This window comes from Mytilus californianus, unplaced genomic scaffold (assembly GCF_021869535.1).
Source record: "Mytilus californianus isolate M0D057914Y unplaced genomic scaffold, xbMytCali1.0.p SCAF_9, whole genome shotgun sequence".
Taxonomy (NCBI): Eukaryota; Metazoa; Mollusca; class Bivalvia; order Mytilida; family Mytilidae; genus Mytilus; species Mytilus californianus.
Window position 1 is genome coordinate 6,691,643 of NW_026262745.1, and position 12,224 is coordinate 6,703,866.

Below are 12,224 nucleotides of genomic sequence, written 5' to 3' on the forward strand. Positions count from 1 at the left end.
TTATTAAAAGACAAACAGGTTATCATCTCGCAGCAAAAAGCATTGCAGTTCTAATTGTAGCCTTGATATACTTTTAAAAGTCTTACTGGGGTATCTAGGGACGAAGGTTCCGGATGCCAAATGGGAAAAATAGGATTCTGCCCACCAGTGCTTGGGTAAGGGCTGGTATTTGAACTTTTCTACATAAAGGGGAGAATATTTACCTTAACTTTGTGTAGTGTTACGTAGCAATTGTACTGCATCGCCGTTGAATGCATTATAATACACCTTGTTTCACATTGACTTCTTCAAGGGGGAAAAATCAACATAGTCACAGGGGTGACAAGCCCATGTTGACAGTGTTAGTATTACTCTCTCTAAACCGTTTCTTCTCCTTAATATGACCGTCCATTTTGACTAAAAATTATTCATCCAACACAGTCGCATTAGACGTCACTCACTTCAAGTCTAACTTTTGGTGGAAAGTTCTAGGACATATCATTTTACTACTGCTACTTTTTGTGATTCTTGTTTTAAAAAGGACAAGTTGATAATGAGAGGCCAACAATTATAAGTTATATTTTTATGTTCAACAAATTTAAAAAAACATATTTGTCTTTACATGTTCTTATATAACTAAATGATTTTAAAATGTAAAACTTCATACAAACAGATTTTATAATGAAAATAACAACAAGGTTGGTGCCCTATGAAATGCCAGCTAGAAATATTGAGATAAAGTATAACAAATAAAAATTAAAATAATGGTAAAGTATGAAATATTGCAAAAAAATAACATATACATTAAAAATAACTAGGGATGTGTTTATTGCACTAGAGATAAGTTGAACTACAAATTCTAACAAATTTAGAAATGGAAAAGATATAATGGACACATTCAGAATGAAATTATGCAATAGAAATGAAAGATAGGTTCATAGAATCCATGATCTTTGCTCAGAAAATATGGAATAATTTAAAACGATAACATGTTTGTATAAATTCAATTCTTCTTATTGGAAGTTTCATTTGTCGTAACAATGGCAAGAAAAACATTAGCATACTGGTTTCCTTATTCAGTTACTGTTAACCACTTCGTTCACTTTAGTTTGGTAGAGAACAAATGTGTGATCGTCCTTTGTTCCTCACAGAAAATACTCTGTTCATGATGATTCCCACCAAAAAAGCTGTTCTCTTTAGTCAAGTCACAAAATATGGTTAAGCCAATAAATATCTTTATTTATTGCTTTTAACCAATCCTGCATCTTTAGCCATACTATAAAACATACTTTTACAGTTCTCTAACAAGTTTGATGGTGTGTCAAATTCACTAATATTTCCAGCATCCAGAACCATTATTCTAAAGGAAAAAAATATATATGAAATAATATTCGGTTGTTATAATAATAAAGATATCATCTTTTGTGTAAGTTATATTTCTCGAAACAATAGATTCAATGATTAATCCCTTTCAAAATTTCCAGTTTTATTTGAACAATGAATTAAATAATATACCTTATGTATTATTAGCAGATTAATTAGATACTATATGACACCGTACGGCCTTCAACAATGAGCAAAACCTGAATCGTATAGTCAGCAATAATAGGCCCTATCATGTTAGATAGTATGGCGTTTGGCTTTGTGGGATGAATAAATACGTAGCCACGTCAGTCAGAATTGGAACGTTAAAACGGATGTCTCGTATAAGATGGGTGTCACGCTTATTGCACGTTATAGAACCCTTGCAACAACTGTCTAATCGTCCTTAGGTGACCTGTTGCAAGGCAGTATTTCTGTCCCTAATTTTTAAAAATAGCCGTCCAAATTTCAATTCACCCTGGTCAACCTTCCATGCTGAACATATTTATATATCAATTGTTAATTTGTTCTCATCCTCTATATGCATGAAATGTTTGCCAGTGTACGTTTATCAAGCAACACTCAATCACTCCCATTTATAAAATGCAGTTGTCCTAGTTTTTGGTCTCTTGAACAATACCTGATGAATTTCCTTACAATTTTTAATAATATGCGACAACAATAATCAATCATTACCTTGTGTAGTCCATGATAGTGTTGAGTCTGTGTGCTATTGTAAGGATTGTACAATCTGAAAACTCTGTTCTAATAGTATTCTGTATCAAATCGTCTGTTTCTAAATCTACAGCTGCTGTAGCTTCGTCTAGGACCAATATTTTAGTCTTCCTCAACAGCGCTCTGGCAAGACAAACAAGCTGTCTTTGTCCAACACTTAAAAAAAATATTCTACTTGATCATCATCTTATATTTCTTACACATGAGAACAATCTTAACCCTAATGAAATAATAACATTTTCAGACAAAGCGGTATAACTCATAATGTCTTATTTCCATCCTGTACAGGTAGGAATCGCGATCGTAATGGCAGGTCGGAATATTGACTTTAAAATTGAATTATCCCTTGAGAATTATTTATATTCAGATGAAAAATTGTACGGTAAACAATATTAATATGTTTCATACTTTTTTGAATTTAGCTTATATGATTTTGTAATTTTAACGTTAATGAAATTTTGTGTATAGATTTATATTACTAGAAAGAAATTATCATTTTGTATCTTTGTCATTTTTCGCTAGTACAATTGATATTGTTGATTAACTATGCAGTTAATTACTTATATTTAAAAAAAAATTTAACATAGCCTTTCACGAATCAGATTTTTTTTTACAAGTATTAGCTCGGAAAGATTCCCTTTAATTAATAACATTCATAATCTATCTGATTTTTTTCTAATTTTCATTTAACAGTACTGTAAATATCAAATTCAATTATGATTGCAACCTTTTGTAATGTCTGTGACTATCTGATGTACGATCTAGTTTTTATTCAAAAAACACATTCAAACAAATCCTTATTGCATTGTGTTGGAATTATTACCTGAAATTTTCTCCTCCTTCAGAACACTTGTGGTCTAATCCTTCCTCCAAACCATCAACAAATTTCTTAAGATGGGCATGTTCTAAAGCCTTCCATATCTCTTCGTTACTGTACTCTTCGAATGGATCTAAATTCATTTTCATGGTCCCAGAAAACAAGACAGGATCCTACAAGAAAGTTTATTTTTATTCGAATGAAAATTGTATTGCATAAAATAATTAAATGATGAATTGAAATAACTTAAAACTTTTATATTTTGTATATTTCTATCGCTTAAACCTTTCACGTCATGTCTCATTTTAATTTTAAAGGTGGAAGCATGTTTTAAGCCGCGTTTTTCTAACGCACAACTTTCATTTGAATTTTCTACCGCATTTAATTTTCTAGAACCAAACTGTACCAACAAAAGGGTTGAATATGTACCTGTGGTATAATGGTAATTTTAGATCTCAAGTCATGAAGCCCGATAGTTGATATATCAATTCCATCAATGATTATTTTCCCTTTAGCTTTCTCGAGGATTCTAAACAAAGCCATTGTTAAAGATGACTTCCCTGCACCAGTTCTGCCGACTATACCAATCTGGAAAAAAGAAATACATGTCAATTCATGTAATATTGGCCTTATTTACATACTGATACTATACTTTTGGTTAATTTTCTGGTATAATTCCGTATGTAAATTGTGTAAACAATTTTCGTAAAAGCCAAATCATTTAGATATTGACGTATTGTATGGACGACAACCACTGAATTACAGGCTCCTGACTTGGGACAGGCACATACATACAGAATGTGTCGGGGTTACACATGTTAGCGGGATCCCAACCCTCCCCCTAACGTGGGACAGTGGTGTAACAGTACAACATAAGAACTAACTAAGTCAAAGTAAATATGGACAAATTACCTTTTCATTTGGTTGTATTGTACACGTTATTCCCTTCAGCACCAAGTCTAGACCTTCTCTGTATCTCACGCCATAATCTTGGAATTCTATGCATCCTATCTCTGGCCAACTTGAACTAGGTTCCTTCTCTGGAATTTCCCATGCAGCCTATAATCAGTGCAAATGTTTTGATTAACAGATTTTTATTTGAAGAGTTTTTTAACGCACAAGTCACCAATTGCTACGACTAGGATTGCTTTAAAAACGGCTTTGAAGACCGTACTGTGACCTATAATGGTTTACTTTTATAAATTTTGACTTGGATGGAGAGTTGTCTCATTGGCACTCATACCACATCTTCTTATATCTATTGAGAATACTAGCTTATTTATTTTGTAAATAGTAATTTACCTAAAATAAGTGGTGTTCAATAATCTAGTATAAGCGTTGAGTAATATTTTTTTTTCTAACTTATTGCTTATATAACTGATTTCAAAAATGTAAAAACATAAGAATAAATCTATGAAGGTTAAGATGTATACCTCGGTTGGAGTTTCTGTATATTCCTGAATCTTTTCGATCGATACTGTGTTATTTTCTAAATCAGAAATTACTCTTACAACCCATTGCAAACATCCGGTTATCTGAAACAAACAAAAATATATCTTTAGTATGCCAGAAAATTGATAAATATTTACTTTATGCATTCGCTCGAACTTAGTTCTGTATGTTCCTTTTGTATCTTCCACTTCTTTACTAACAATGCTTTAGCAATATTTAAAAATTAATCACTTATCTATAAAATAGTGATCTGATTTTTTTTTTAAACCATGCTTTTTTTTTGCACGGAAAATCTTCTTGTATTCCCTGGCGATGCAGAGAAGTAAATAACAGGAAGAATTCAAAATACTTTACTATATGTCGAAAAATTGGAATCAAAATTCACTGAGAACACAATACGAACGAGAAACCACGTTAACAAAGCTTCGGATAATGCAGCTATTGGAAAATAATATTTCTGATGCATAAATCATATCTTTTTAGCTTAATATTAAGAAAAGATATTAAATATAACAAACTATTTAAAAGATCCATAAGACTGTGTCTGTCGAAAGTACAACTTACCTCTAAAGCATATGTTATAATAAGTCCTACTATTCCTGCAGACAATGAAGCTTTTCCAAGCACAGCAAATATACAAACAAACAATAAAATAAGTGCTCCCATGAACTGAAGTCGAACTGATAGCCATCTACAAAAAGTAAAGTAATATATGAGAAATATGTATGTATAGTACTGTAATACGTTTATCCATTATTCGTTTACATATTTGTTTTTTTCAAATCGTTATTAAAAGAGTTTTCAACAAACAAACAAAAACAAAAAAACAATTGCCAAATAATGTTTTTCTTCTAGCACGAGTGGTCACAAGAAGTCAATAATATATAAAATCTATTAATTTTATTCTTCATTTTACTTTACCTTAACAGTTTCGGTTGTTTGTTTTTTTTTTTTATATTGACAGCATATTTTCCGCAAATTAAACACAAATAAAAAAATTTATAGATCCTTACTGGCTTACAACTCTTGCGGAATTCTGAGCTATTTTATGTTCATCAATACGTTCTGCTGATTCAGCAATAAATCTTGCTTGCTGGTTGTAAGCTCTGATGGTTGATGTTCCAGAAATAGTTTCAGCAAATTGAGAGTAAATTGGAGAATTTGCAGATGTCTCAAAACGTCTAAGTTGTGTCGAAGTTACTGTATAGAATCTCTACAAAATAAAACAAAAGAACCATATGAAATGAATTCGCCAGGTTCCATATGTACGAGAAATTAACATGAAAGTCCATATTTGTTTATGAAAATCAGGAATCATGAATTAAAGTAAACCTTACAATTTGTTCGCAAGTTTGAAATCTTTAAATTAACATTTTGCTATGATTTAAAATTGTAATAATGATAATTTACCTGAAGAATGAAGTAAAGGATGGTTATTGGCAAAAGAACGCAGAGAAACTGTGGTGTTCCAAAACATATAATCACAGCATTACAGATGACAACAGCAGCACTGATAATACAGTCTTTGAATTGGTAGATGATTTCGTTATCTATTCTGGCAACGTCGTTGGAAAAACGATTCACTATTCTGCCTACTGGTGTTGTGTCGAAAAAGGTCATTGGTGAACGGAGTATGTTTCTCAGAAGGTTTTTATGAAGTTTTCTTGATGCATTCATTCTTGCAGTACTGACACTATATCCAACGAGTAGCAAAACGAAACCTGAAGAAAGCGTGATATTTCTACGTTAAAGCCAAACACAATTTAAAATATTTTACTATTGATATGAATTTTAATTAAAAAGAATATTAATTTTCAAAAGTATTTATCCCGAATAAGGAATGTTGAAGACTTGAAATGAAATATCGGACAAAAGAATATGTGCTTTAAATAGAAAATGAAAGTGTACCTTGTAATGTTCCGATTCCTGCATAGACACCAAGACGCATATTTCTCTGTGTTGTATCAACAGTCCCATTAATATGAGTTGTATTGTCACTCGTCCATTGACTTATCCACACATCAGAAGACCGATGTAGTATTTCAAATGCTATGTTGAATATTATAATAAAAACACTAAGTGGAACACCAATGGCACTCATGTAGAATGACATTACTGCACTTTTAGCCTGAAATGAAGTAAAAAATTATATATCTTATTATATATATTATTTTCAAAAATAAGAACAAACAAAGCAGACGATCCAGTAGCAAACCACTTCATTCAACATAACCATTCGATGAAAATTTAAAAGTTACTGCAATAGAAATAGTATTTGGCACAGAAATTTACCGAAAAACTAAAGAAGCCTTTTGGATTAAAAAATTAAAAACTTTAGAGCCTGACGGACTGAACACTATGTACGAACGATAGTAAAAGAATTATGAAAGCAGAAAAAGTGCGGCAAATGAATATATATGTATGGTTTAGGCGAAGATACCAAAGGACCAATATTTTAATAGGATTATTTCAATATTATTTACAGCAAATGAGTAATTGATAAACTAGTATATTTGTAACATCATTTTGGAATGTGCGCTTTTATATACAACCAATATTTGTTTGTTAATAATTTCATTAGGTATTCACGATAAAAGTTAATATTCAATGTTGTTACCTTTCCTGATTCATTAGATTCTTCCTCAATTATTTTATCCATGGTTTTATTATCTGTTTCGTTAATGTCATTTGTTGTTTTCCCAGAGTTTGAATTTTCATCTTTTGTTTCAGATAAATTAGAAGCCTCGTCGTTTCCTGCTAGTGTTTCTTCCTTATCACTTCCTTTGTTAATCATATAATTGTCAAGAAATTCGGCAAATGCTCCTTTATGGTCAATTAATTCTTTAAAGGTTCCCATTTCTCCGATTTTACCATCTACCATTGTGATGATCATGTCTGTTTTGGGTAAAAAACTAACACCATTTGTTACCAAAATTCTTGTCTGCAAAACATTATAATATTTATAAAAATCAAATAATATTTAATATATATAAATATAACACATTTTTTTTTATGTTCTCCGTATTTTATTTCAAAGCTACGCTTGCTGTGAGAATTTGAATGTACTATTTCGTTATTGCTTCTTAGATGTACATTATCTGAAGTCTATGGTAATTTTAACACCTTTACAAAAACACTACCGACCTCTTTGGTTCCAATCGTTATTTTACTTTATCTGACGTCCCCAAAATGCATATGCGCATTAGATAATTGTAATAATAAAGAATAATCTTTCAACAAGTGTGTAGTTTATAAAACCGTCAAAATACCTTCTTTCCTAGTTTTCCTTTCTTGTCAAGTACTTCGTCAAATATATGTTTGCCAACATGAGCGTCTACAGCACTAAGGGGGTCATCAAGAAGATAAACATCTGCATCCTGGTACAATGCCCTTGCTAAACTTACTCTCTGTTTTTGACCACCACTAAGATTAATGCCCTGAAAAATCACAATAATATACATGTTTATATAGAAATTGGATTAATAACTGTGGTTTCAATATCTAAGAAACATTTTTTATCAACATTACATTTTTTTAATAGTTTTGTCATTTACTTATATTGTAATTTATAGGTTTTTCAACATTTAAGTTGGAAACATGCACAGGTTTCATCGAATATGTCTTCATAGTTTCTAGTGCTCTTAAATGTCAACAATAAAAGTGCAAAGGAATTTTTACAAACCTTTTCACCTATTTCTGTCTGATCACCACCAGCCAACATATCCAAATCAGTACGGAGTGCCGTTGCATTGATGATATCGTTGTATTCACTTTTATTCATGCCTTTTCCAAACAAAATGTTATTCTGCAGTGATGTGTTCCTAATCCAGGCTTGTTGAGAAACATAGGCCACTGTTCCCTATAATGAGAAGATAACTGTTAGAAAGCACTCATGGTAAAGGTTCCAACCACGAAGAATTAAGGTACATTTTTTAAAAAGAATAAATCATTATAGGATAATTTTAACAGATATATTTTAAAAGTTGACGGATTATGGAATAGAAATAAATATATAACAAACCTTCAAATTGACATTTCCAGACATTGATTCCATTTCGCCTAAAATAGCAGACAACATGGATGACTTTCCTGAACCAACAGATCCTACAATGGCAACGAATGATCCTTCTGGTATGTGGACATTGATACTGAAAATCAAAACACGGATGTTAGAATGTATGAACAAAACTAGTGTCTGGTTAGGTAAAAGAATATTGACTATGGAAAATATTTATCAAACTGGGTCTTGTAAGAAGGGCAAGGCTAATATATGTAAGTGATTGCATTTTCCTTAATCTGATGTCTCGAAAAAAAGTTGGGTAGGGTAAAAGTTTTTAAACGCCTAAATGCTTAAGTTAAAACAAACAATCATAAAAAGATAAGCTTTAGGAATACCTGCATACTTTTACTACACCGCAGTGGTCAATAAAGAAAATCTGGTAATCAAATTATTTTAATTAGTTGATACGTGTATTTTCTATACGGTTTTGCAGCAAAGTTTTGTTACCTTTATATACATGCAAACTGATTTAAAGATTTGCTACTTACTCCTTCAAGCTGAAATCATCTTCTTTATTCCATGCAAAAGTACCACTGTCAACTCTGACTGCATATTCTACAGGGATAATACAGCATTTTTAATGAATAATATAATAAACTAAGTATTTTTATTTGACGTGTATATATTATATTTATCATGTAACAGAATGAATTTCATTAACAAAATCATCGTGACAAACATCAATTTGGCAAAATGAAAAAAAAATCATGTATATAACTGAAGTTCAAAATGGTATAGGTCAAAAATAAACATAAATTGTTGAAATTACACATGATACTTTCATACTTATAATATATATTTTAGGTGAATTATATTACATGTCTAAATAATCTTACTTTTTTCAGGGTTTCTTGTCACGGCTTCTTCATTTAGTTCTTCCTTGTTCAAAAATGCTTGGATTCTTTTCAAAGCAACATTGGCCTAGAATTGATAACGTTTTATATTTAATACTAGTATAACATTTTCTTGGATTCTCGATATGGTTAGAATTGTAAACTCTAGAACTTAAAGGATTTCAGCGAAGAAATTGTAATTCTCAATTCTCAAATCTGTAAATAAACATCCCTACTTCTTAAAACATGCAGTTATTTTGTTTTTATGTACCATCCAAAATGAAATAGTCTATGTCATCATAAAAAAATTACGAAATGTCATTTTTTATATGTTACAGTATATTCGCAGTATGTTTATCTAAAGTAAAATGTCATTTGAATAGATATAAAGTAATTACCTGTACGTAGTGATTGACAATGTGAGGCAATGCATTCAAATTCCAGCTAAGCATTCCAAATAAAGACATCGCCACAAAAGCTTTTTCAGCAGTCAGCACATTCTCAGGGTCGATCAAAACATACATAGCAAATGTCCCCAATGAAACCTAACAAAACAAAGAAAAATGTTATTGAAAATTACTTTCGTAACCGTGGCTCAAGTTGAAAAACTCGTGAACTTTTTTTTTACTTTTTTACTTTTCGAACTTGACTTAAAAGCTTACCAAAAATGGAGTCAAGCACCATGCCAAATGCATACAGGTACCAACAAGTGCTTGATTTCTGATGACACCCATTTCTTTGTCACGGATCGTTGATATTTGTTTCTCAAAAGAATCTTCCCAGGCATAGAGTTTCAATACCTATAAGAAACAAATCTCAGCAATTAACCGCAATGAATATATAGACAGTCGCTATCTATGGTCAGTTTAATAGGATCATCATTTAAAAAAAACGATTCAAGCTTTATTCAAACCTTTTCATTTGTTTATTATATAAAACATCATATATAATATGTATCTAATATTGTATTTGTTTAACTAAATTCGAATGCTTGCCGAAATGAAAAACTCACCTTTATGCCATTCAAAACTTCATTCATCATTTTAACTCTGTTGTCTTTTAAATCCATAACCTCTAACTGAAAAAAAGATTTAATCAAATTATCTATCAATTTAATCAATCAGATACTATAATTGTGAATTGTTTTTGTAAATTTTTTTCTAAATGCGTTAACACTTATTAAAAAATTTATTTAACTGGAATTTATGTCACGAGAGAAACAAAAAACATTGTTGATTAAGAATAAAAGTAGATGTTTAAAAATGTTTGACTTACATGCAAATCTTTTCCTTTTTTAACCAAAAACGAGTTGAAAGGTATCAGAACAATCACGATTCCAAGTCCAATGAAAGCTGAGACTCCAAGCGTCTGCCAAAGTAAGAACAACGTGGAACAGAACATAAATGGTATAGTCCAGAGGTAATTTATATTATGGAAACAAGAAGAAATTCTACCAGCATCTACAGACAGCAGATTGACTATTTCTCCTGATGTTGAAGACTTCTTGGCTGAGTTGGAAAGTCTAAGGGTCTGAAAAAGAAATTGTATTAAGAATATTTTGTTATGTCCATAACATCCAAAAAATAATTTTTTTCACTTAAAACCTATCCCATAAATTACTCTTAATATACGTGTATTCATTATTTCCTGGAATATTTGTATTTCTTTTAATTTTTGTTCCCTATTTCTGACAAAAGGTATAGTAATTTACCTTTTTGTATATGACTGATGAAATTGCTATCCACATACGACTGTCACCGTTACAATTTCTCTGTCCTTGTTGAGTTTCAAAAATGGTTTTGCCAATGGTGAGCCCAAACATCACTAAAGCGTACATATATCCTTCCCACAATGCATTTGTATGATCTTCAGTAAACTGAATTAATAATCTAAAAAATGAAAGAAAAGATGATTACTTGATTGGTTATTATAATTGCTTTACTGATATCAATTGTGAAATATATATACATGTATATCAATTTTATGGATCTATATAGCAATACATGTTACTGGTACGTGAAAATACACATTATAGACATCAACAGCTACTAGAAATAAAATTATTACAATTCACACTTGCTTAAAAGTTGACAAGTTTCAACTCTTCACAAGTTTTGGTTCTTGTACATTCTTGGCTTTCAAATGATTAGTTGTGGGCGTTTCTGGTGAATGTAAATCTAGAAAAGCGCTTCGGACGCATAAAATTAATTATAACAAAGTGTAATTTTCTATTTATTCACTGAAAATGAATAATAAATTAAAAATGCTATTAGTTTGTCCTGTATTTATTATACATACCTAAGGACAAAAGGAGTGAGTAATCCAAAAATACTTGATAGTAAATTCAGCATAGCTGCACCTAGTACATATGGTCCAAACGCCTTTAACAAACATTTAACAAGTTGTGGCTGTTGTTTTAATTCTTCGTTGCCTTTGTCCGTATTCTTTGTTGTTGAAAAAGCACAACTTCTACAAATTTAAGAATGCAAAATATTTATGGAAAGGAAAATCATGTATCAGAACTGCCTGTTAAAAAGTTTTATCATTTTATCGCTTTATATCAATTTATATTTCAAGAGTTGATGCGAAAAATATGTATTAATTTTTGAGCTGGTAACTTCACAAAGGTTATCAAAGAGTTACAGTATCTAAAACGCACCTTTTTATATAATCTACCTCCTGGTTCCAGTATTCTTCAAATCGGGGTACGACACACGCTGACGTATCCTTTTCATTCAACGGAAATAAATCTTTTCTTTCTAATTTTTGTCTGTATCCTTTCATGACAAGTCTGTAAGTAAAGATTGTTTGGTTAATTAAAACCTAACTCCTGTGGGAAAAAAACTACACGGATATACAAGACGATAACATGTTTTAGAATTTTGTTTACACCTTGCTTTGTATTTTACCGTATAGTCGGATCTAAGATTCTAGACCACAAGCCCGTGACACCCTACCCGGACACGATATTCTAATTCCGAGCCAG

At 31.0% G+C, this 12,224-nt stretch overlaps 1 protein-coding gene across 1 annotated transcript; it reads right to left on the bottom strand.

The window, feature by feature from the left end:
- Positions 1-679: 679 nt before the first annotated feature.
- Positions 680-12,022, bottom strand: LOC127715042 (multidrug resistance-associated protein 1-like). Its single transcript, XM_052221060.1, has 23 exons — positions 11,898-12,022; positions 11,537-11,707; positions 10,950-11,127; positions 10,514-10,768; positions 10,251-10,316; positions 9,901-10,038; positions 9,637-9,783; positions 9,242-9,326; positions 8,894-8,960; positions 8,367-8,493; positions 8,028-8,204; positions 7,615-7,782; positions 6,963-7,286; positions 6,254-6,473; positions 5,756-6,066; positions 5,359-5,558; positions 4,910-5,036; positions 4,327-4,428; positions 3,806-3,952; positions 3,323-3,481; positions 2,900-3,066; positions 2,038-2,232; positions 680-1,339 (listed from the first exon to the last, which is right to left on the bottom strand). The coding sequence occupies exons 1-23, from the start codon at positions 12,020-12,022 to the stop codon at positions 1,216-1,218; spliced, it is 3,780 nt and encodes a 1,259-aa protein (XP_052077020.1). The 3' UTR covers positions 680-1,215.
- Positions 12,023-12,224: the final 202 nt, after the last annotated feature.